Source organism: Ammospiza nelsoni, chromosome 3, assembly GCF_027579445.1.
Source record: "Ammospiza nelsoni isolate bAmmNel1 chromosome 3, bAmmNel1.pri, whole genome shotgun sequence".
NCBI lineage: Eukaryota > Metazoa > Chordata > Aves > Passeriformes > Passerellidae > Ammospiza > Ammospiza nelsoni.
The window spans coordinates 48,012,025-48,038,612 of NC_080635.1; the positions used below are offsets into that span (position 1 = coordinate 48,012,025).

The following is a 26,588-nucleotide window of genomic DNA, read 5'->3' on the forward strand; positions in this document are numbered from 1 at the left end:
TGTGCTTGTGACATGGTAATGATGCTTTTAGAGTGGAAGAAGAGGTTCTCTGGTCATCCTTCTCATACAATGCAAGCATTACCTCCAAATAAAATAAAAAAGGGGATGTAAAATTTCAGTTTAAATAATCAGAGAGCTTAACAGATGGATAAAATTTGCTTGAGCAAATCAATCCCCTTGCATTATGAGCTCCTTTGTATTAAAAAATATTTTTGTCTTGAGACTAAGTTAGTTAAAGAAACATTTCTGAAGCTGACTATATAGCTTTCAAGCTGTGCTGTCTGCATAAAGCAGCTGTTTTATCATCTACCCGTGCCACAAATACAACTTTTTCCACTCACAGCAGAGGCTTTGGTGAGCAAATTCTACAAAGGTGCTCAAGAAAGCTGCAGAAAGGAGCAAGAAATACTTTTCAATAGGAATAGGTGCCACTTATCACTTGTGTGCTCCCCCAGAACTATTCCTGTCTCTCACAAGCTCATTTTAAGTAGAATACATTAAAAAGTATGCTTTTCTAGCTTAAATCAGGAAAGTTTTGCCCAGCAACCTCTGCTTCTCTCACCCCACTTTTTCTTTTCACAGCTATCACTCCCTCCCACAAGCTTCCCTGTCATTTTGAGAGTCTCAAGCCCAGCACACAGTTCTGCAGTAGCAGGCTTCCCTGCTGAGGGAAACAGGGGAAGAAAGACTCTAAAATGCTCCTCCTCAAAGACAGAAATAAGAGTTTTTATGCCTGGGCTGAATGGAGGTTCTGCAGGGCAAAAACTGCACACAGTTGGGTAGACCTGTTTTCACACTTCCCTGTGCCTCAGAAGTCCCCTCAGAAAAACAACTTCATTACTTTTCAGGAACAGTGTACAGATATAAAGCTCACAAACTGAACAAACTCAAACCACCCTAACCAGGAGAGGCAGGTAAGTGCTAAAGTAAGGGCAAGTGGAAGAGTTTCCATGTTGCTGAGTACCAATGTTTTGTTGGACATGGTGCACAGGTTTCTGGGAAAATCCCTGCCCTTCTAAGAGTGCAGAGAATCACAACTCTGTTCCTGATACTGCTTCTAATCAGGCATATGACACCAAAGGCACATCACCTCTCTGTGCGCTTTAAATGAAATCAGAAGTGCCAATATTATCTTCCTCTTCGACATGCTAGATGAAAACTGAGGCATAAGGATAAAAAAAACAGAGTTGTACTCTCCAGTCAGTAGCAATTGAGGGAAGAGGAAGCAAGAAGGACACTTAGTAGCTTCTTTTATAGATGATGGAAAAATTTCTTTGTTTAGGACACTTGAGAAGAAAATTTCAGGCTTGCCTTTTTTTTTAATAATAATAAATTTATCATTGATACAACAGCTCCAAACAAACAAGCCTAACTATGCAGCAGGGTAGTACAAAGAAATTCAGCATACAGGCACAGCTCTGATCTTGGGGACAATTGGGTCTATGCCTCCCCTCCCACCCCCAAGGTTTGTAACCCTCATTAAAATCTTTCTGAATCTGAAGTCCCCCTTGCATTAAGTGTGAGCAGCACACACACCATCCCTAAAGCCAGAGCACATTTAGAAAGAGGGCCAAAAGTGCATCAGCCCATTGGGAGCCCTACCAGATAAAAGCCATTGGATCCTCCACTGGTGCTACACACTGTCACAGGCATGACATGCAGTATCCTTGAGCCAGCAAAGAGGGGAATGGCAGTGTCACAAGCACCGCAATGAACTTACTGCACACAGCTAACTGAACACCTCAGCACAGTAATAATAAGATCCAGTTACTGCCAGCCTCAGCTGTATCTGAGCTGGGGTCAGAAGGTGAAAGATGCTATATGCTATTTAAAAGCCTTTCAGTTTCAAAAATTCATAACCAAAGAGTTGCAGAGAAAAAGAACTGAAGCTGTCAGCTGTTTCCATGTAGCATAGTGCAAAAAACAGACAACTGCTGAGCTATAAAGAATCACAGAGCTTTGCCAAAATTTGCTTCATTGATTAGATGAGACAAGTATCAGATTCAAAACTAGACAGGGAAAATGCAACAGGCCTAATAAAGTAAGGCTGTTCATCAGAAGACTAAATAACTCATGTTGAAGTTGACTGACTCCCCAGAAAAATACCATTGAAAATATCAATGATGATATTAAGTAACAGGTTTTGCTCATTAATAGTGAGGCAAGGTAGAGAGCTCACAGTTAGACAATGAAGCATTTTCTATTTCAGCTTTCATTTAATCGCATTTCTGAAAATCTCTATTTTACAAAAAAAATCCTCCCCACCCCAAAAAAGCCCCAAACTAAACCAACCCCCCACACACACACAAAAACACCACAAAGCTTCAGATAAACAGGCAGTAAAGGTTTAGGCTCCACTGTTTTGTTATTCACCCTAATTTTCTTATTGTGCTATCTCCCAACAGGCAACACAAAAGAAATCTGCACATTTGTATGGGGAGTTCTGCTAGGAAAAGAACAATCAGCTGCAGACATGAAAGGAACTGAGAAGTCAGCAATTTCATAGCCTTTGCCTTGCAATATCTGCTGCAACATTTCAGATCGTATCAAAGCTGTTGTCGTGCTCCATTTCCATGGAACTGCAAGAGTTAGGGAGAAACAAACATGGCACCAAATCCACCCATCAAACATGGACAGATACCCCCATGGTGCTCTTCTTCCAGGGCCTTATGTAGTCATTATTTTATGCATCCTAAGCACTCACCTTTCAGTGACCCACGGACATGAAGTGATGACCTTTCTGTTTAAAAATCTTGCTATGTAACTTCCCAGCTCCTCTCTCCCGTCCCCATCCTTCTCTTCCTCCTCTTTGGAAGTCTGGTCATCAACGAGTGTTTCTCAGAACACCTACCATGACAACTCAGATCCTTCCCACCAAACTCCAAGTATTTCTTTGTGCTAAAGTTAGGGGTTCTGCCATCATAGACACATAAGAAGCCTGAGTGAGTCTTTGGAGATACCACTGTCTCTCCCTGCAGACTTCAGAGGGAACCTTTGAAACGAGGAGTAAATGTCTTACAGACAAGCCATGTGCAGTCTAAGTCTTGTGTAACTTTTTCTAATCAAGACACTTGTCTGTCCTTTGCTCCCCCTACAGTTCTCTCCTATTTAACATCCTCTTCTTGGCAGTATATTGCCCAATCTGAATGCAATTTCTACCTGTAATTTCATCAAATTTGTAGAGAAGAGGTCTACCAACATCACCTCTCCAAGATCTTGCTCTGTATTTCACTGCATCCCAGTAGCCTTTTTCCCTACCTTTTGGGAATACAAAAGCATGGGCTGCTTATGGGACGCTTCTTCTCAGATCCCATTTTTTTCTGATTTTCAATGCAGAGATTCAGGTGGCTCTTCTCTAGATGCAGGCCAGCAAAAGAGGCAAGAGTATTTGCTCTATGATGCAAGCCACCAAAGAAAGAAAACTTGGTTGAAGGAAATAGGACCACCAGCAATTCATGACTAGGAAATCACTATCTGCTAAACATGGTTTGGTATTACACAGGAACAGAGTAACAAAAGGACTGGGAAACTACCTGTAAGTACAGGGACGGCAGAAAAAAAAAGAAGTTCTTAGAAGGTAAGAAAACAAAAAATAAGACTGAACAAAAAGACACCAGTAAGTATGGTCAATATTGATGTAATCTCCTCCGAATTGCCATGAGATAAACAGAGATATAAGCATTTATCAATTACTGTCAACATTCACTAAATTACTGTCTTCTGAAATCCAACCCAAAATTGTATATTGTAAGATCATTCTCAAACTCTTTCTGAAACAACACCATATGGCTTCCCATACCCCAGCCCCTTCAGGACTCATGCCCATTGCAACACAAGACACTGGCATGAAGGAAAAGCATAAAACTTCATAATCTGGATAGAATAAAAAACAACCAAAACCCAGAACATTCAGACAAGTAATGCAAGCTCTAATCCGCACAAGAATTTCCAAATCTTAGGGTATTTTACAAGGCAAAAAGACATGTAACTGGAATTTGTATTTCAAAAGCAAGCTTTCAAATCAGGGCTAAAACAACATGTAAAGATCTTTGAGAAAAATCAAAGTATCCTCCAAATGAATCTACCATTACATTCAAAGGCCAAGCAATGAGAGAAGCCTCACAACAATCTCCAGCAGTAACTAAGCAAAAGCTAAGAAACAATCACTTATTCTAACAACTTTGTTGTATGTATTTCAGAATCATCTATTAGTAAACTACAAGAAGAATTGTAAGGAGCAAGTCCTCTCCCAGAAATACCGAGGACATTTCACATCAGGAAAAAAAAAAGAAAAATAAAAAAGTGGAAATAATAAATCAAACTTCCTTGACTAGCAACTGTTAATCCAGGCATCAGCATCTCATCTCCCAGAACTGTCACTTGCTAGCAGTTAGTAACCTTGTAAGAGTACAATGTTATGCTGGCATCCTCTCTCTGGGGCAGCTACATTAAACTGAACCAACCATCCACTTGATCAGCAGAAGTTTTTAAAATAAACACTCTCGGGGTGCTGAAACATGCTATTTACTCATGGCAGAGACGTACTGCTTCTTCACTGAAATAGCACAGGCACTGTGATCTCCATCCCAGCCTCCTGATGACTTCTACTCTGAATCATTAAGTATGATAAGTAGCAAGCCTTGGCAAGCATCCAAATGTCTATTTCCAAAGCATTAGTACTCAGAAACCGTAACACAAACCTAATCACTGTGCTTCCATGCTTACAAACAAAGCCGAACATCCATTTTCAACACAACAGGGCCTGCTCCTCTCAGTGCAGCTCTAAAGAGCAAGAGAGTAAAATAAATTTCACTGAAATAATTGCTCTCCACTTCCTATCCACCCGTCCAGTCTCCAAACATCCTCTAACCCAGATTCTAAAACAAAGAAAAACAAATGCCTCATTACATAAACACAAGTTATGTTTGAAAATCTACTTGCCTGCTCACCAATAACGATGAGGAAACATTTCTTGGTGGAAAAAAAACAAAACCTAAAAATCATGTCATCACTTTCCACAGCTTTCACTTGAAAAAAAAAAAAAAAAAAGACAGAACCAAAAAAAAAAAAAAAAAAAAAAAAAAAAGAAAAAAAGAAAAAGCCCAAACAATAAGCTAAAAGCTTGAGGAGCCCACTCACTGCTGCGCCACTAAGACTTGGTCTTTCAGGCAAGCACCTCTGCTGCCCAGGGAAAGGCAGTGGCAGCCTATCCCAGCTTGGTGTTCCCTTCTAAATTAATGTCAACAGGCTACAGACAACTGACATTCCCAAAAAGGGCTGATCCTACTCGTATCATGTCCGTAATAAACTGTAATGGCCTGGAAATGGCTCTCTCCCTTCACTGATGAGACAGGAAAAGCAGACAAATAGCTGAGAGGACCATGAATCTTCTAGCAAGATTTGAAGAGGAACTTAATTCTTGTCAATTTCAAAAGGATTCTTGTCTTCCCTGCCCCCATGGTATGAACGAACAGCACCCAGACCATTGCAAGCCCTAGCGCCAAAACTTACTGGTCCAAGGAAAAGAAACAAATGCAGCACAGAAGGGGGATAGGAGGACCTCCCCTTGCAGCCCAGTTCTCAGGAGAGACAACCCAAATAGAAATATTCTCAGAAGTCTTCTGGCCCATATAACAATGCAGTAGCTGATTTTTCTAAGTGTGTTTCATACACACCCACATGAGCACACAGAGTGGCTTCTGACCTCCTTGGCTGTACCTGTAACAGAGGAAACACAGGGCTTTCTCTCACACCACTGCGATTTAAAACAGACCTCACAGGGGGTCAGCAGCAGGTGCAAAGTCACAACTTCAAAAAAAAACCTACAACAGCCTTGTTTTTCCAGTCCAAGATGAAAATAAACTCTTACATCTTACCTGAAACCTGTCTTTCCAGAGAGGGATAACTATGAAAACAAAATATCCAGGTCTTCCTGAATAGGTTACAGGAGCCAGAAGCTGACAATGTGCAACTACTTGCACATGAAACTAAGAAAACCACCCTGAAAGAAGGGCTTCCTTGTGTGCTCAAAATTTTTGTCCAAAATACGTGGTGATTACCATACAAAATACACCCGAGCAATTTCAGTAATCCCAGATTTTCCCTAGACACAAGAGACAGCAGACACACTTTCTATTAACATACAAATTTAAATGATGGGAGAGAAAGGACCAATTACCATCAGGAAACAGAGTGAAAAAAAGATATGTGGTATCTGCTCAACCATTTTACAGAATGTTCCTGCCAAAAATCATATCAAATCCAGTTCCTTCTGTTATACCTTCATCATATGTTCTACACACTTTGATAAAAGGCCCCTGTGCTTAAATAACAAATGAAGAACTTCAACTTACTGTCACTGCTGATTTTAACATGTGCTACTGATTTCAAAATAGTTTTCATCAGGCATCAGTGCAGTAGAGCTAGGAGAGATGTTAATTAATCTCAAACCTTTTATTAGAGGTAAGGGGGGGAAAAAGTAGAGAGCCTTTATTTTCCCCACAGAGCACGAAGTGTTGTAGCTTCTGTAGGAGTTATTTTGCTACAGAGTCTCTCATTCTAGCACCCGTGAATGTTTATCAGTCTTTGTAATACCCCAAGCAAAAGCAACCTTCCTTCTCCCTAATTTGGTGTGAAAATACGAGAATCACTGCAACAACCGCTTTTTACCTCATAACAGTCAATCCCTTTTGGCTGCCTACTCTCTAATAGAGAACCTGCCATTCACTTAGGATGAACAAGGCTTCAAGAAACTGCATTTTCACAAATCAAGTCTAAACAGCACCACTGGAAACAAGAAATAAATTATTTGGTAACATCTGTGGACATGAAGTCTTCTAGATGAAGTAATATTTAAAAATTGAAGTCCTCTGATAAGACTCTGGAAACCAAATATAATAACCCTGAAGTAAAACTGAACAGAGTCTGTGAGAGCCAACAGTGGTGACACCCTCGAAAGAAAAGCAGCTGGACCACTGCCTCAGCCTATACAGGAGCTTCCTCCTAACACTATCTGCCTTATCTCTTTGACACAGCCAAAACCTGCACATAACAGAAGGGTTTATCAAAAGCATCTTTTCCCTCTCAGTATTTCTGTGGCTATGACCACCACACTATCTCAGACTATCCTACTCTCTCACACATTAATCTTCAAAATGTCATTTGGACAAAAGGGGGTTAGAGAGAATTTCTACACAATTTGTTCAATGTCACATGAAGTCTGTCAGGGCAGAGAACTAAAGCCTCTCTCATCTCCTCAGGCCCAAGTGAAACATCCCATTTAACCAGCAGACTTGTTTTTACACAGGTAAAATATATACATACCACACTGCAATATAACCTGCAATATAACCTGAAAGTAAACCAAATAAATTTTTTGAAAAAGCTGTAGTAAAATTCCCTCTCATCAGGGACTGAGTTAATCCTTTAAATCCCTTGTCAAATGACAAAATGGAGAATAAGAAAAAGAAACACATACACAGACACCCATATGGAACTCCTGATTCCCAGACTGGAGTGTGACTTTGAAAGCAGAAAATACATTCCTGAATAAATGCTATTCAATTTTTCAAATATATTTAGTATATTATCACAACACATTCACACCAGCATTTTTTGCTATGACTTCACTGTACAGAGTGTTTTAGCCAGCCAGCACAATGTAATCCAGAGGCCACTCAATCTTTTTGGAAGAAGAGGCTTGAATTTTATGACCTCGGTTATAAAATTAGATGCATTCTGGTTCTCCACAGTGTTCCCTGACATCACCTTGTGTTAGGAAAAGCTTTGTTAATCTTGCCATCAGACAAGCTGTGAGTGATGAGCAGTCTTAACAAAAGCTATTTAGAGATGAGGCTCCTCTTTTGTCTTCCAAAGAAGCTCACTTATAACTTGAGACTTTAGTAACCTAAATGGAAGTCCACACTTATTTTATCTAAAAGATAATATGGATTGGCTTTCACAACAGCAAAATGAGGAAGTTCAAAGAGGACAAAAAAGCTAATTAAGAAAGACACAGCTACATACAGACTTGTGATTTAGGTTCAGACCATCTCTTTTCAAGGCTTTTAGGAAGCAGATTCCAAACTGACCTTTCAGTTCCCTACAATGTTAATGAACTTTGAAACAATTAATTCCATGCGTATTGCAACTAAATAATTCTGTGACAAGTCAGATGAAAATAAAAATCCTTTAGAGTACAGAAGAGCTGTCTCTTTTGAGAACAATAAGAGGGGGAAAAAAGTCACTAAGAACATAACCCAGGCCTTTTTAAAAGCCTAGGCACCTCAGAAATGGGTATTGTGTCACTACAGACCTGACTCAGACCTCATCAACAGACCTGACTGTCTTTCCTTGAGTGTGTTTCTGCTACTCACACACCTGAAGGGCCTGTAAAGGATTCCTGATCATGCACATGCAAAACAAAACTGAATGAGTCAACCCTTTCTGGCCATGCAAAGTCAGCATGCTGTCTACCTGCAAAATTAAAGTATGGTACGTGCTTCTACTTTTTAGAAAAGCTTGCCCTGAAGAATTCTGTGCTTTACATTATTCTATATATAAATGCGGTATTACCAGAATAAAAATCCCAACCAATTCCCCTGAAAAAAGCCCTAAAAATCCTTCTGTTGTCCCTCCCTTCTACAGCTTATAAAAAAATTGCACACAAAACACTGACACTTAGTTTAACTGTTTTCTTTGGATAGTCAGGTTTTCATTTTCATCCCTCTCCTAATAGGTTAACAGGAAAAAATCAGATAGGTCAGGAAAAAAGAAAACAAAACAAAACCAAACAAACAAGAAAATCCAACCACAACACCCTACCAAAATAAAGCCAATTCACACTAGCTTGATTTAAATAAAAAAGTTTCCCTTGCTGCTTAGTTTTTAACATTTTGAAGATTTTTGTAACAACCTCCCCAAATACTCAGATTTCTTTCAGCTTCTTTTATGGTTATATTCCCCAAAATAAACACAACTGTTGCTCTTACAACTTTAAAGCTACCAAGCCCATCTTGGCCAAAATACCTGAGAACTTCCGGTGTCATGAAGAGGGAGAGCAACACAGAAATTGTTTGAGGAACACAAGTGGACACTTAAGACTTTTGCCTTGCATAGGAAACCACAGGAAAGGCAACTTTCACATGCAATCACACCAGTGTACTTGTACAGGCTCCTGGCAAGTTCAACAGGGAAATGTTTTAATTGACACGAACAACAAGTTTGCACAGCAAATACTGAAGATACAAAGGTTTTATGTTTTTATTGGCCATTAGAGGGTTGCTACCAGCCTTGGACATCCTCATTTCTGTAATTTGAAGCATGTATATATCACAAGTGAAAGCAGAGACGAATAAAGCAATGTAGAACCACTGCAGTTGCACGGGAGTGGCATCCCTGGTGCATTCCCAAAAGCCACTGGGCTGTCCAGGATTTACGATTTGTGTCTTACTCATCTAAGGGAAGACTCTTCTCACTTCCTTCCACTGCTGGAGTTGGTTTTCAATTAGTGAGCCAGGGTTACCTTGGCAGAATCAACAAGCAAGACCTCATTTGTGCAAATCCCAATACTGCAGCTCATTACTGGAAAGCCTGGCAGTTTTTAAACCTTCCTGTTTTTTGGAGATCATTTTTGGTCCAGGACTGGTATGCACCCCCACAGAGCAAATTTAAGCCTACTGCCAACAGATAGACTTTTAAGTATCTTCCACAGATTCTTGAGAAATAACCCACATATGCCTATGCCCTCTGCAATAATTTCATGCTGAAAAACAGGGTCCCACCGGATGGGATGACTGCAGTGAGAAACTTGAGCCCTGTCACTATGAGCCACATTCACAGCAGACAGCAGAAACATCAGCTTTCCACAGACCTTCTGTACTCTGAGTTACTGTGAGCTTGAAGTCAGAACAGGATAAATAACAAAACACAGCCTCATATCTACTACTCTACTCTCATTTCCTCAGCATGACTCTGCTATAAAAGAAATGGCCATATCAAGTGGAAATACTGAATACAGCTATTGCCTACCCTAAAAACTACCATAATGTTTTCCCAAGATTCTCTCCAATCAGTATGGCAACCAAAAGAAAAAGAGGCATATATGGACAAGACACCAGAGAAGCTAGTCCGGGAGAGAAAAAAAAATTACTAATAGTCTGAATATTCTGAAAAAATATTCATCTTCCCCACCTCCAAAGGAAAGTTAATAGAACTAGCAAATGTTCACACTTCATTCCTTTGAAAATAAATGTATACCTCCTCCACAGCATATGATGCAGGCCTAATAAAAAAATTAAAGTTTTTCAAACCATGTGTTTTCACACTTGATTTTCTTTTATGCACACACTTGATTTTCTTTTATGCACACACCCGCCTGATGCAGGCGAGATTTCTGTCCAGACCACTATTGAAGTTTGGTGTTGTTGCTCAGGAACTTCCTTTCAAGTTCTGAGGTAAAAAAATCCAAGCATTCCCCTCACAATAACATAACTAAACATGAGCAATGCAATGAAACTTCCAAATGCAAACAAAAATTCTGAAGTCAGACAAGATGACCCCTCCCACACTATGGAGGGCACAAAACAGAAATCAATATTCCCTTTAGGCTACTCCTTGGTTTCTGTAGATTTAAATCCAATGAGGGAAACTGCAAAATTCACATAACAAATATGGTTTACAAACTAACTGCTCTTTTTCTGGAGATGTGAACTTTAACACCATATATTGTGGGTTGGAAGGAGTAGAAGGAAAGAGTTACTCGTACTGAATCTGTGGCTTCAGGGGGGAAAAAAGGTTTGTTTTGATTTTTTTAAACATCATGAAACTTCCCTCTGCTGTATAAGACACACATTTACACGTACAGCTTTGGTAGTTAGCAGGATGTGATGCCCAATACCTATTCTTCCAAGCAGTCCTGTTAGCTCCCTGTAAGACAATACACCTTCTAGTTACAAAAAAATATTGTTCCTAATTTGAAAGCCTTCCCAGCTAGATACTTCAAGGAGTATGCATCACTCTAAAAAATTAAAACATAAAATGTTCAGTAAAGTCACCCACGTGGATCAACTTTGACAACCCAAATGAAACTGCAGACCAAGGAAGTATAAAGTAACTCCATAAAGCTGCATGCAAACAGACACCTCAGTACCCAGAGCACATCCCACCTGTCTGCAAAGGCAGCAGCACCACCTGCTTAGTGGGTACCAGGACTCCAGGCAGCCAGGAGGACTCTGCTTCCCTCTCAGCCACTAGCCTGGTGCAGGATGTTAGCCAAGCCTGCATCTCCTTAACATCCCAGGGCACTCACGCACAGAAAGGAAATTCCTACACTAATTCATGTAACAAGTGCAGAAGTTCATTAGCAGAGATTAATAGATCTGTCTGCTTTCTCCTGCGAGAATCCCACACATCAAAAGAACCCCAAAACATTTTCAGTAAGACTACACTCCATCCCCAGGGGCACATCACGTTCAGGCACACACAACAAAGGCTTTTCTGCACTTGCTGAGCACCTCACAAAAATTATCCTAACCCATCCTCCAAGATGCAGTGGTTTCCAAGCCTTTCATCTGCAGGCCTCAGAAGATTTTCCAGCAGACATGCAACTACTGGCTAGAGTGGTTAGGGTAGTAGATCTTCGGGTTTTTTCCCCCATTCCTCAAAAGCAGTCAAAAGGCCACAAGCTGAGTAACTCTGCATTTCTTGCAGTCTATTTTCACTCAACCTAAGCAATATTTATCCCTGAAGAAGATGAAAATTTAAAAATTGACAAAAACTTTTTTTCTGAAACCAAAGATTGTGTTTAATCCCACTAAAGTATCAATCAATTGCAAACAAAATCTTCTACCAGCGTGAGCTGTGCCTCTTTAGTCCAGAAAAGAGAAGACTGAGAGGGGATCTCATTAATGCATATAAATATCTCAAAGGTGGGTGCCAAGAGGATGGTGCCAGACTCTTTTCCATGATGCCCAGTGAGAGGACAAGGAGGAATGGCCATAAACTAAACCACAAGAAGTGGCAGAGCACTGGAACAGGCTGCCCACAGAGACTGCGGAGTCTCCTTGTCTGCAGACATTCAAAACCCACCTGGATATGTTCCTGTGTTGACCTGCTCTAGGTGACCCTGCCTTGGAATGGGAGGTAGACGAGATGATCTCCAGAGATGCCTTCCAAAACTAGCAATTCTGTGATTCTATGGCAGAAAAATTGTCAGTTTCCTCTTCAGTGGAGGAATTTCTTCCTAATTGTAATATTAAAGGGAAAAAAAGTCATTAAAACTCAAGCTAAAATTGTTGTGTTCATGAAGTAATATCCAAAACGTTTTTCTTCTCCTATTTTCATTTGAATTTTCACTGACTTTATAGGGCAGATTTACGGAATAACATTTTCTGGAAGTGACTTCTGTTCTCCTGGTCCTATTTCCCCAAGAAAACAGGAAAAATTTACTTGGGCTGCTCAGAGGCTAGTCCAGCTGAATTCTGAATATCTGCAAGAACATCCCAACCTCCCTGGGTAGCCTGTTCCAACACCTGACTTCTCTCACACTGAAATCTTTTTTTCCTGATATCTCATTGGAATTTCCCTTGCTGCAACTTGTGTTTGTTGTCTCTCATCCTACTGCCTCTCCATACTCTCTCACTAGTTAACTGAAGACAAGGGATAGTTTTCCCATAAGGAAAAGCAACACACACACTTAGGGCTGTATTCTTAAAATGCTCCTAAAGTATGGACACATAAAAAAGGAGCTGCAGCTTATTTTTCTGAAATACACAAACAGTATTTTTGTTTGTAACCTAACATTGTCTCTTACAGCTTGCACCTCTGCAGCATGTACCACCAAAGCCTCACCGCCACACACAAGTAAAGCAGACCAGCCAATGTGGTAAAAACTCACACCACAAATTATTCTGTAGAAATCCTCCTGTATTGAGAAACACTCGGTTTTTGTTCCCTATTTCATATCACAGAATCACAGAATGGTCCTAAAGGTTCCTTCCAATCTAAACCAATCTCGCCCCTATGGGCAGGAAACACCTTCCACTAGAACAGGCTGATCAAGCCCCCATCCAGCCTGGCCTTGAACAATACCAAGGATGGGGCATCCACAGCTTCTCTGGGCAACCTGTCCCAGTGCCTCACCCCTCTCACAGTGAAGAATTTCTTCCTAACAGTTAAACGCAATCTGCCCTTTCTCAGTTCAGAGTCATTCCCCCTTGTCCTGCCACCACCTGAATGAGCCCTGCCAGCCTAAGGTACTTACTCGACCTCACGATAAACTCTTTTTTACACAACTCTGCTGAGCAGGGAAGCAACATTTAGCGATGTGGACGCTAGCTACAAAGAAAAACCACGTGAAAACTTGGGGTTAGCATGAGGGTGAGAACTGCAGGCCACAGCGTGGGGCTCACACCCGCCCCACCGGGGCTCCTCCTTCGGGGCTCCGCAGGCAACCAGGCTGGGAAAGCACCAGGGTGAGCCCGAGTGTTCGAGCGCTGCTGCACTGACCCCGCTGAGCAAACCCCTCTCTCCAGACTCCAACCTCCTGCACAAGGATGGATGCTTGGTTCACAAAGTGCATCTGGGGTTTTTGGTTTTGTTGGGTTTTTTTTTTTTTGTTTTTTTTGAACAGCATCTTCTGCTGTGGGCCATCAGCACCCCGCTTGTCCTCCCCGGGGCACAGTACCCGGCGGGGAGGCGCTGACAGCTCCGGGCGGCTGTGCCCGAGCTCCCCCGGTGCGCGACCCGCGAGCAGTGAGCGCTGCCCTGCGCTCCGCCCCGCCTCGGACCGACCTGGCGGCCGGAGGAGCCGGCACACCGCGCTCTGCCACGGCCACCGGGCACACAAAGAGCCGCCCGCGGGGGCACAGCGCTCCCGGGGCTGAGAAAGTCCCGAGGGGACTCCGCTTTGGCCAGCAGGAACTTGTGGCGGGTCGCGCCCCAGGCTCGGTTCCCCTCCGGTGTCAGCGCTCACGGCGCCGCGTCCCGCCTGCCCAGCCCGCCCGGCAGCCCCGGCCTCTGGCCGCCCCAGCCCCGCGGCCGCGTCTCCGGTGCGGAGGGAGGGAGGCCCGGCCCAGCCGCCACGGGGGGTGAGGGAGAGCCGCAACAAGTCGCCGCCGCCGCCGGCCGCCCTTACCCAGACAGTGCCGCAGGGCCAGCAGAAAGTGCGGGGGGCCCCCGTTGAGCTGGTAGAAGAGGGAGCCCAAACAGAAGAGCAGCAGGGTGGCCATGCAGAAGACGTAGTCGCGCAGCGAGAGGAAGGGCAGCAGCGAGAGGGGCCGCCGCCTCATCAAGCCCCCGCCCTGGCCCGGGCCCCCTCCCGCCGCCGCCGCCGCAGGGGGCCAGGGCGCCGGGCATTCCCCGCCGCCGTGCTGCTGCTGCTTCTTCATCCTCCCCTTCGCCGCCACCGGCTCACGCAGCCCGCCGGGGGAAGCGCATCCTCCATCCGCCTGCCCGGCTCCGGCTGCCCGCGGCCGGGAAAGTTCCCGGGAGCTCAGGGGATCCGTCCCGTCCCCATCGCCGGCTGTCCCCGGCTCCGCGTCAGGCGAGAGTCCCCGGCGCTCCTACGGCGGCTGCTGCTGCTACGGAGCGCCGCTAAGGGGAGGGGAAGGAGGTGGTCACCATCCCGCTCCCTGGGGCTCCTCTCCTCCTTCTCCTCCGCCGCCGCTCTCGCTCCCTCTCTCCGCTCGGCCTCTCGCCCCGGTGTCAAGTTACAGCCAGCGCTCCGCCGCCGGCCGCCTGTAACTCGCGGCCGACTTATGCGCGCCGCCCGGCCCCGCCGCCCCCCGCCCGGCCCGGCCCCGGAGCCCGCCCACCCCGGCCCGCCCCGGCCCGCCCCGGCCTCCGGTCCCGCCATGCGCCCGCCGCCTCCGCGCCAGCGACCCCTGCGGGCGCCGCCGCCGCCCAGCCCCGCCGGCACAGCGCACCTGCCCCGGGCCGCCGCGCCCGCACATCGCCCGTGCCGAGCACGGTCCAACGCGGCGGGAAGGTCCCTGCCTTAACACGGTGTAACATCCTCTGTGGGGGACGAAAGGGACCACTACTCTTCTCCTTGCAGCCTTGCTGGGACGATTGAAGCAGAGCTGTTGTCTACTGAGGACAAGGCGTTAGACAAGAACAGAAATTACAAAATTAAGATTGCAAAAAGAACCTTAATTTGACCCCGTTGTCCATATGGCTTATGATACAGTCTCTAATTACTCGATCATGCCATTTTTCCTAGACAGCCACTGGTGGGTGAATGGCATTCAATCAGCGCTGAGCTGGGTAATAGCTTCATCCTCTTTATACAACATATGTCCCCAATGTGTCCTGATGGCTTATTTGGAGCTTGTTCTTGGACATTGTCTGATGTAGAAATACATTTCATTCCCCATGGCAGCTGTGTTGCCAGCACAGCAGTGGAGGGAGGAAAGCTTGGGGTGGTAATGCTGGTTCACCATTTTGTTTTATTGACCTGGCTGGAACTGGGGATTTCCCAAGATGCTGCTCATGGCATCGTATGAGACTCTTCATTTCTAAAAAACAGAAAAATTCTATTTGCTGTGGTTTGTGAGAAAAATTGGAAATCAGAAGCCAAGTGTAACTCACCATGGAAGAAATTAAAAAGCAATCACACTTTTCCTTTTAAGACTTAGAAAAAAAGTATTCTGGTTTAGGGGACCTGACTTAATCTTTTCACACTGACAGCTGGAGATTTTGCTCAGGAGACTGCATTCAGATGTTTTTGCCACTTGCCCTGAAAGGCTTGGGTAAATGCTGCCTATGCTACTGACTTTGATGTTTTTGTTGGCAACCAGCAGCAAAGGGTAAAATACAGAAATTAATCTTCCTGGTGTGGATAAGAGGACGAAGACAGAGTCTAACAATAAAGAACCATTCTCGCTGCATTCCTTGATAAAAAATACTCTCATATTGCCTGAATAAACAGACCTTCTTAGTTTGGAGAGGAATCTCCTGGTTTTAGTGACACAGTTCTACAACATCAATGCACAGATGCTCCACAGTCTTATATGAAACCTGTAGCAAAGGCAAATTGAGGTATGACATACCATTTCTGAAAAAGAAAAAGTAACAAGATACAAAAAAAAAAAGCCCACTCAGGGCTAGGCCTTTAGGGCTCCAGTTCACTTGAAAACAAAAATAGCCAACACCTTTCACCAGATAAAGTCAAAAATCTAATTGCATAGTTAAACTTCTTAATTCTCATTAATATTTCTTTGAAACACTTAGGAAGTAGTGGGGGCCTCCTTACCATACTCTGCTTCCATTAATGTTTTATACTCCTTTGAATACTTCAGTATCTACCATCTTGCTTGGATGACAATATTGCAGATTTGGTTAATAGTGCTAGTTGCTGTTGCAGATGAGAAACAGATAAGCTCTTACACTGAATGTTTGAGAAAAATGGAGGCTTTGATGAGAAAGACAACACCTGTAAGGGAATCAATAAATCTTTATTTTTCTGGTTGCAAAGAATGTCTTTGATCTCTAGGCAGAGATTAAAAAAAAAAAAGGATGGAAAAAGAGACCAATCAATGGAGCAAAATTTAAGTGGGAAGGCTGTATTGTTGAGAGTTCTTGCCATATTTCTAAGCATCTACAGATAAAAAAACCCATCTCTTGGGAGGAAGAAGAAATAGAAATCTCTGTTGTTGAAACATGCTTAAACATGTAAATTAGCTGTAAAATTATTTACTTTCATATATGTGAACTGTCGCACCTATTATTACAATTTCTAGCTAGGGCAATGTGCAGGAAAAGAAATAAAATTTACTTTATGCCATATCTTGATACACTGAAAGTGTTTTTCCTATTTTTATTTTTCCCCTATTATTCATCCACTTTAAAAAAAAAGTATGATTTTGTGTGCACAGTGTAAAGCAATTTTATATATAGATATAGATATAGATATAGATATAGATATAGATATAGATATAGATATAGATATAGATATAGATATAGATATAGATACATATATATATCCTTAAATTATTATGTTCTGTTCACACAAAAAACCCCAAAGAATTCAAAACACAAGCTGCACATGAAAAGAATATTATGATTAAAAATCCAAGTATTGACACTTAAGGGTAGGCCAAGGGTAAGAGTTTTCAGACGAGCTTGTTTTGACTTGTAGAGGGTATGACTTTAAATTTTGCCTTTAATTGTGCGATGTTACTGTTTTGTTCAGAGGACCACTGCCTTGTAGAGTGCATGGGACAGACCCTGTGCAGCCTTTCAGTTTATGTTTAATCTCTTTGTTCAGCATATGTCCTTAAGCTTTGTTTCAATCTGTTTAATCCTGCTTGCAATTATTGACATCGTAGCAGGCTTTTCTATAGCATTTATTGTTACAGTACCTTGAGCATACAATAATGAATGCTTATGAATTATGTTCATGAGGTGTAGGGAATATCAACATTTTACTTATTGGGAATTGAGACAGAGAGATTAAGGTTAAATATGCCTATTAATTTTGGTTGCCAGCCTTGAGATGACTGGGGTTTGCCTTGGTGAAATAGTTAGCATGACACAGTGCTTTGTACGTTTGACATCAGATGCAGCTGCGAATGCTAACTACTACATATCAGACCCCAGGCTTCAAACCTAACAGCAAGTGTAAAAAGAGCACTCGGTGGCCACCTGTAGTTCAAGTAATGCACCTGACATCATGTAGGAGAGCTCTGGGGCTAGCAGGCACAGAATCAATCATTTTCAGAGTGGTATTCACTGCAGCAGTCCTCATCCTCTGCTTGCCCTGACTTGTGTTGCTGCTTTTCCTCACCCTTCTAGATCTGGTCTCAGCTCCAAGATTTTTGTCCAAATCTGTTTTCTTCCATGACCTCACCCAGACTAGGTCCAGCTTTTGCTCCGACTGAATCCCCCTCCTGGCTGCAACAGTTGCAGCAAGGAGGACATGGTGAGCACAGAGGCACTTACCTCAGGGCTGCAAGAGGATGCTCCTCTGTACAAAGGAACAGAGAGCATACCTGCCTAAAATTTCCAAGTGAGTCCACATTCGAACTGTGCTAGATACTCCTGCACTGAATCATAATAACAAATGCATGGATTCAGAAACAAGTTCAACGAGCGAGATAGAGTGCAAGGAGGTTGTGTGTCTGGCAATTCTTTGCAGAGAGACTCATTTGGCCAGATCAGGATGGGTTACCTATTGGTTGGTCAGATCTGCCAAGCAAAACATATTTTTCTTATTCCTAGGAACATCTGAACACCTTTTTTAAAATTATTATTTTCTAAGTAAATTCTTGAAGTAATCAAAATTTCTCAGCTGTTATATTTCAGAGTTGGCAGTTGGCAAAGGTAAAGGAATAAGATACAGACCGGGCCCTGGTTTTTTACAAGACAGTAAGGATAGAAGAAATCTAGATATAAGTCTTCCCTGAGTAAAGGTTCACTGGTATATAGAATGACATAATGTCATCTGGGAAGCACACATGAAAGATTTCAGATTTCAATTCCTCCAGCACTCTGCAATTCAGAACGGGTTCAGAGAGTAACAGAGTAATTGATGGCAACTATGCAAGCTTTATTTTGCTTTACTCAGCAACAGTTGATAATTTGATGAAGATAAAATAAGGATGCACCATACTTTTTAATTTAATTCATATAGAATTCTTTCAAGCTTAATCTGCCTTGGCTGAACTGGAATTGCAGCTCTGTGCTGGTGATATTAATTTCTGTCCTTTGTGGAAGGTTCAGGAATATATATGCCTATGAAAAATATGATAGTAAATATCAGAAGACAGGGAAATGAGCTTGTGTGCCAGATTGATAAAATTTAGTGACACTCAGAGCAGGTCACTGCAGAAGAGAAATTTATAATTTGTAATTGAAATGGTACTTGGAATTACCTTAGCATGTTCTATCAATATCACTTGGAGTATGATAGATTTGTCACAAGGAATTTGTATTAATCCCTTAGCATTGCTGGCTATCTCCATCAATGTGCTACTTACAGGGCTATCTTAAGTCCTGATACCATTGTTTTTATTTGTTTGGTTAATTTTCTCAGAAAATGGGTAACAAGAGAATTCAGCCAGAATGCTTTCTGTTTTAGTCAGCATGCATATCATTCAGAAGGGGCAATCAAAGCTAGATAGAAAAGAGTATGCTCTATAACATATAGTATATCCACTCAGAACACCCAAACTGTGTTCCCTTTGTCTTTGTGTCCTCTTTGTATTGATTTTCAAATAGCAGTCTAATTCCTGCATTTGTCTGCAGAAACTACTAATAGAAAGGCAGAAGTTTCCGTGTGTTAACATGACTTTTCACACAACAGACCCATTAAAAGCTTCATTTGTTTGGACAGTTAACAGAGTAACACCATATGAAGGACTGGACAGATTTAGACATGTAAAGGTGGAGAGGGTCACACGGGGAAAGCACAGTACTGGTGCTAATTAGGCACCAATTAAAGTAGACAGGCAGGAATGTCTAAATCCAGGAAGTGCAAAATATGATGGAAACACACAGTTACCTCCAGAGTAGATGGTGCATGCATGCAACCCCATGCAGTGTTACAGCAGTGCAACGCCAGAGAGCAGCAGTGACAGGTTAGCACGGGGCTCTCAGCACGACTAGACAGAGTGGGCAGGGAGCCATCCTGGCACTGATTTACCAGCCAATTTGTGAGACATTTTACAGCTTCCTGTAGAGCACCACATTCTGTAGCATAGGAAAAAGCTTCAGGGAGAAGCAAGTTAATACACAGAGAAGTGTGTTGGTGTTGGAGCTGGGAGCACTGTGGGAAGATGAAGCAGCTACCTAGTCTAATCTGTAAGGAACCCCAATCCAGATGTCTAAAACTACTCCTAAAATTAATATTCTAACTTCAGATATTATACTAAGAGTCATGCCACCCCTGTGGTCTTATAAGGTATGGCAGACCTGAAAACAAAGTCTCTGTCACAGTATGAGATGACTCTCCAACTTGTTTGGCTTTAAGGTTTTGGGGTTAGGGGCAAGGAATGTAAGGAGAAGGAAAGTGAAAAGCCAAAGTGAAGTTAAAAAAGAAGTGGGAAGCAAGTTCCTATGAGAGACTGGAAAAGAGTGGTCCACCAAAGATCATACACCTCGTGTGGTGTGCAGAGTGGAGGGGTGATTTGTACTTACAGAGAAGAAGGAAATGCTTTCCTAGTGGGGTGGGAAAACAGCAGCTGATATGGCCTTAGTGCTTAGCAGTCTCAGACCCCAGATAGGATTTTTAAAGGCAGCTGTCCGAACAACAGGAGTAAATCCCTCAGTAAATTTGGCCCATTTTTTTCAGCTCATCTCAGACCTTATGTATGAAAAAAGTCACAAGTTGAAAGTTATTTTACTGAATTATTCATAGACAGATTGTATGTAATCAAAGTATTTCAGAAAAGCTGTTTGTTCACATATCAAGAAGTCATGGAATGTCAGGTTCTGTAGCATGGATCCCTCGCTTGGGAAAGTGGTATTAACCAAAAATAGAGTTATGCGTTGGCTGCTTCTGTTTAATCTGCCACAGGGATGTCATTACATGTGTCACGTCAAATTTTGGAAAAAAACAGTGTACAAAAAAGGACTTACACAGAAGATGGAGTTTATTGTAAAGCCTGTGAATCAGGCTATTTCATCTCCTAACCTCCAACAGTGGTGGCCTTCAGTGCATGTGTTGTGTGAAACTGCCTTTGCTCCTCCTTTGGCTGCCCATGTCCTGCTGCTCCCAACCCCAAACCAGAAGCACACCATACTTCAGGGGATACAAACCTCCCTCCTGAGCCACAGCAGAGGGCATGTCCCTCAGAACTCTTTGCATTTGCTGCATAGGTAACCCAGCACTCAGTTCTGTCAGCAAACTTTTGACTGCAGAGTGGTGGTGCATGGCTGAGAACTGAAATGGAAGGTCAAAATTTAAAAGCAGCAAGCCAACAGATTAACATACCAACTGCATACCAATATCTGATAATTCCCCCCTCACATGAGGGACTGGTAAACAGTGGGTGAAGATGAAAACACTGTCCTGTATACAAGTATGCACACACATATATGAGGTACCTATAGGTGCAATATGCTGACTGAGACTGGTTTGGACAGCTTATTTCACCAGCTCAGAGATTTCTTTTTCTAACTTAGTTTTTTGACTCTTTTCCCAGATAGTTACATATAGAATCTTAGGTTCCCATCCCTTCCTTGACACACGCACATATAAACCTAAAGATCTTGAAGTTGTATGTGACGTTTCGTTTTGATGTCAGATTACGAGTTTTATTCAGTATCAGCTGGCAGAATAACTGTAGGAAATATGGAATGTATTAATTTTTTTTAATTCCATAAGAATAGCTCACAAGTAATTAATTCTTGCTACTCTTGCAGTTTCATGTTGTTCTTAAAATGTGAAATATGCAAAGCAGAAAGTTGATCTGCATATCATAAAGTATTTCCATGTTTAAATTAGATTCTTTGGCAACAGTACTTTTGGAATGTGGTATGCATTTCTTTTGAAACTATACAAAGTACATCTGGAAGATAATGCTTATGAAAATGCCTGTTGAAAAAGTATACTATATAAATCAAATATTTAGGACCTCTAAAGTAGAGCAATAAAATCTGTAAAATTACTATAAAAAGATACAATGTAATTAACATAGTTATGAATGTTTACACAAAAATAGCAGCCAAGCATTTGCAAGAGAAGAAAGAATGCAATTCATTTATAGTGAAAAAAGGCAAATAAATCAAAGTCTCCTTGCTCAATTTATTGAGTCCTATTCAACACAGGGACTTCCTCTGAACCAATATGATTTTTGTTCGGTCTTTGTCTAGAGCCACATGACTGGAGCAAAACTACGAATTGCTTTAAGCACTCCCAGATGCTGGAATTGTCACTTTTAGATCATAGCACTTCCAATTCTTGTGGAAAAAGAAAGCATATATTCTCATTATACTGGGCCTTCAGCTGAGTAATGTTCAGATTTAGAGACCTGAGTTTAAAAAAAACAGTAACAATTATGATCAACTGGTCTGATTTCTGTTGCTTGATGAAATAAAAAGAATTACTCTGTGGTTGCTGCTGCTATTTTGTTGGCACTGTGGTTTACTTCCCTGTCTCTTGCTGCAGCACCCTTAGCAGTGTCAGTGGGACTGCACACGTGCTGCTGATTGAGCTAAGCCAGACTTCAACATCACACCTTGTAAAGGCAGCTCCTATTGCCCTAATGGGAGGCTCTTTCAAAAGATGTCACCTCTTTTTTTTCCTTTCTTTTTATCTCCAATTAACACAAGCAGGCTCAACCATATGTCGTTTGCATTTATAAGAACAGTACACTGATCTTTGAATATCTGCTTAAATTGCATTTTTTCATATTCACAGCATAAATCAAAAAGATTATATATGTTTGTAACTTTATGGAAAATGTTCATTTACTGTAAAAGAAAGATCATTTTTCCTTCTCCTCAACCTTGCCTTTTTATTTCATTATATTTATCCATGGAAAGCAGGGTGTTTCAAGGACTGTATGACAGTCCCTGCTTACACCCTCAGATATCTCAGTTACAGGCCTATTACATTTGTAGTCTTAGGCTGGCTCAAGGTTGGGAGATGACAGATGTGCATCTGGGTAGGAAATCTGTTGAAGTGAGGGGGAGAACGACCATCCTATAATGCATCGAACTCCAACTTTATTGATCGATCCGTCACCTTAAATAATAGTGTTAACGAACTTCATGCATATTCCAAAATACAGCTTTATGATAGGCTAACAGAGAAAACTCTAACCACTCCTTTTGTTTTACAATACCGTTGATTGTTTACATCAAACAAAATCAGTGTTCTCACTGTGATACGAACGGTTCCCAAAACTTCCATAACTGTTCCCAGGGTGCCATCTTTTCCCAGAGAGGATGTTACCTTTGTTATGGGAAGACTGCCTGAGAACTTTATTGTTTATGCAAGGATGCCTGAGAGAGACTAATTGTTTATAGAAGTCAGGCTGGAAACTGCTTTGAAACTGCTTCACAGCTACCTGTTACTTTTCTCTCAGCTGCATGGCTTCGTGGCCTTTTTCTTTAAGCCATGCTTGAACTAAACTCCCGACATTTCCCCCGTCTTTTTCTTTAAAAGAAAGGAGGTTAGTTTGCCACATTTTCTCTATCACCCTACTAACCATCTTTTGGATACAGCTACAGAAACAAGGTAATATAAGTAAAAGCAATAAGAGTACCCCTAATATCCCTATAGCATATTTTACAAGGTTTCTTAGCCATGGTCCCAATCCTAAACTTTTAAGCCACCCATCAATACCTAATCCTTCTTCTTCCTTAAGCTTATTAAGCCCTAGCCGTAGTTCTTTTATTTTAGCATGAATAGATACAGAATGATCAGATAAATTGATGCAACACATTCCTTTAAACTCTTCACACCCATGGCCTTGAGCTAATAACAAGAAATCTATAGCAGCTCTATTTTGTAAATCAGTGTGGTTAACACTTTGTACATCTGAAGATAACATATCTAATATCTGTGAAGTTTTATTTAGTTCACCCTTAGCCCAACACCCTATTTGTTTTGCTAGAGTCAATGCTTTGCTTGCAGCACCCCAGGGTAGGAAAGCTGAAACCATCACTTGTTTAAATTTACTCCAGAACCACGGATCTCCTATTTGACTACAGTCTAAATTGTGTAAGCTACGCTTTTGCCTGCTTACCTGATGACTTAATTGCATCAGCACAGATATATTAGGGTGAAATAGTGATAACTTGCCTAAATAACAAGGTCCACCCTGAGGTTGAGCAGGTATACCATTCCAGGCTCTATCTCCGCAAATTAGAAATATTCCTGTAGGTAATTTCTTAGGTGTCATGATGCTAGAGCCTTTACAATGGCTGTAGAGTTGTTTAGACACTATGTTTGGCTTTAGAGCTGAATCCAGAGTAGCCCATGTTTGTTTATATGGATTCATCTTTTGAGGATTAGAATAATCAAAGCTAAACCATCCACTGTTGGAAGTGCTGGTCATGCTAGCATTTGCACTTCCAAAAAGCTCTAACTCCTCAGGTGGAGAATGCAAAGGAATATTAAGTGATTGAATTAACAGACATTGTCGGTAGCCATCACTCTGACTGGCAGTATACCCTTTCTGTGCAGGCAATTTAATATTTACCATATTGTGCATACATAAAGCACGATTATTAATAAGACTGCAGAATTCTTGAGGAGACCATACTGGCAATGCTGAGACAAAGCGACGACTGATTAATCTGTCTAGCAAGTGTTATTCATACATTATCTCTAGGTTGATTAAACTGTATTACCCTTAATTTTTCAGCTACCACTACACCTAGCAATATAACAAAAGTAAACCTCATTTTTCTGTTTTTACTTTGACATTTTTTTTTTCTTATCAGTTTTTAACCTTTAACCCTTTTCAAAATACACTGTACCTCCCACCGATAATAAGCCAAGATTTTCTGCTCATGTGTCTCATAAAGATATAAAGCTGAGGCAGTGTTTAGTCCTGTTTCATTCCGTAGAGCCCACTCCCAATTATGTTCCCAGGTATGTCTATAATTACAGGTGTCACACCATAAACGAAAAAGTGACAACTGATCCACCCAAAAGGTCTCATCACAACCTCCACAACACAGTGCAACCCAAGCAGCACAATGTGGGCTGTGACATTCAAGGCAGTTCTCTTTTGCCGATCCTTTTATATGGAAAGATGATAATGATTCAATAATGTCAATCAGTTCCCCGGTCGTCCGGCAACAGCGTTTTATCCCAAAGGGTTAAAACCACCCTCAGCTGAGCCACAATGTCCGGCCTTATCAGGCATTGCACGGTAGGTGGTAATTGGACTAAGAAAAGAAAGCTGTTAGCTGTTTTCATTTATGTGAACCTGGAGAGGAGGTGAATGGTAAGTCTGAAAACGATCCTTTCTGTCCATGAGATTTTCACATCCACCTCTTCCCTGAGTTTCTCAAAAATGTTCAAAATCAGTTTTATAGTCTGTAATCCTTTAGTCATTTGGCTGAAATGGCATCAGCTGGGCGATTCTCAGTCCTTTGTTGATTTGGAGTGGTGAGAAAGTAGTATGCACTTGAAGCACTTAAAATACTTAACTTAGCAGACTTATTTTCAAATTAATAGAACTTAACTGGCTTCAAAATTCTATGGGCTAACTGTGCTACACTCTTTGCAACATAAGAATAGGCAATTCTAATAACTAAATAGTATTTTCAGCTAGCAAGGTTTCTCTGATGTTTACAACAACACTTTGAACACAAGTCATAAAACAAACACCTATCGTAAAAGCATAAATCTATCTAACATCACTTAAACTTAATAGCACTTATACTTAAAATACTTAAACTTAAAATATTTAAACTTAATAGAACTTAACATTACTTAAACTTATCTTTACTTAAACTTAATAGAATTTTAAATCAACAGAACTTACATGTAAAATCTCTTAATTCTAACAAAACTGTAACAAAATTTAACTGATTTTAGACTTATTTGTAAATAATGTAAGATCAAACTTAACAGAATCTAACTTATCTTAAACCTAATATGATTTAACCTTAACAGACCTCGAACTTAACAGAAAATAAACTTAACAAACTTAACCTTAATAGTATTTAGCATTTAATTTAACTTAAACTACTTAATAACAGATAAAACTTACTATAGACATAAAATATAGCATTTACTATAACTTACTTACAGGCCTGATTCTAAAATATTAAGCTAAAATAACTTTGTTCACGTGTTTGCTATAGCATTTCTATATCAAAAAGCACACTCACAACATCTCACTCATACAATCAGTCTAACATATCTTAACATTTTTAAACTTTTCAAAATATAATTCTAGAGTCTGATGTTCCACTGACTGAGCCATCTGGGCTTCTGATGTTAAAGTCTCTGCCAATACAGGTGATTTCAAGACAGCATACCAATGCCGAGCCAAACCGGCCGAAATTTGACCCATGCATACAGTACGCTGATTCCTGTTTCAGTCTCTGCCAGGAAGAACTAAAGTGCCTTTAACTTTCCTTGTTTACCATCACTTGTTTCTTAATTTCAACAGGGATCTTTTCCTTTTGTTGACAAAAGTTACATCCATTAGGCTGTTAGGTCCCAAACTGAAGCCTTTGCCGGCTGTGGGGGGGAGGGAGAAACGCTCCCGCTGCAAAAAGCGCTCCAGTCCCGCGGTGCGTGTGTTGGAGCGGGCGAAAACCCCCCCCCTGCGCTGGGCTCTTTGTTTACTTGCCGGCAGGCTGACTCCGCTGCAGGCACCGCTGCACCCGTGGCTCCCCCCGCGGTGGCTTCGCTCTCCCCCCGCGGCGGCTTCGCTCTCTCCCGGGGCGGCTTCGCTCTCTCCCGGCGATGGCTTCGCTCTCTCCTGGGGCGGCGCGCCTCGGCTCCCGCGACGGCGGCTCCGCACTCCCCGCCGCTGCCTCCGCTCCCGCCGCTATAGCGCAGCATTTTAAGCGGTCGCTCACCGCGGCTGCTCGCCATGGCGGAGCGCCCGTGCCGAGTTCGGAGTAGCACAGACTCGGAAGCGCCACGAGCTGCGGCCACTGCTGTCTTGCACTCA

General features: G+C 42.0%; 1 protein-coding gene across 1 annotated transcript in view; it reads right to left on the reverse strand.

Moving 5' to 3' along the window:
* Positions 1 to 14,722, reverse strand: part of UST (uronyl 2-sulfotransferase) — a 152,458-nt gene extending 137,736 nt beyond the window's left edge. Inside the window, exon 1 of the mRNA XM_059468150.1 lies at positions 14,135 to 14,722. Coding sequence (XP_059324133.1) covers positions 14,135 to 14,387 — 253 coding nt within the window. The 5' untranslated portion in view covers positions 14,388 to 14,722. The remainder of the gene's footprint in view (positions 1 to 14,134) is intronic.
* Between the last annotated feature and the right edge of the window lie 11,866 nt (positions 14,723 to 26,588).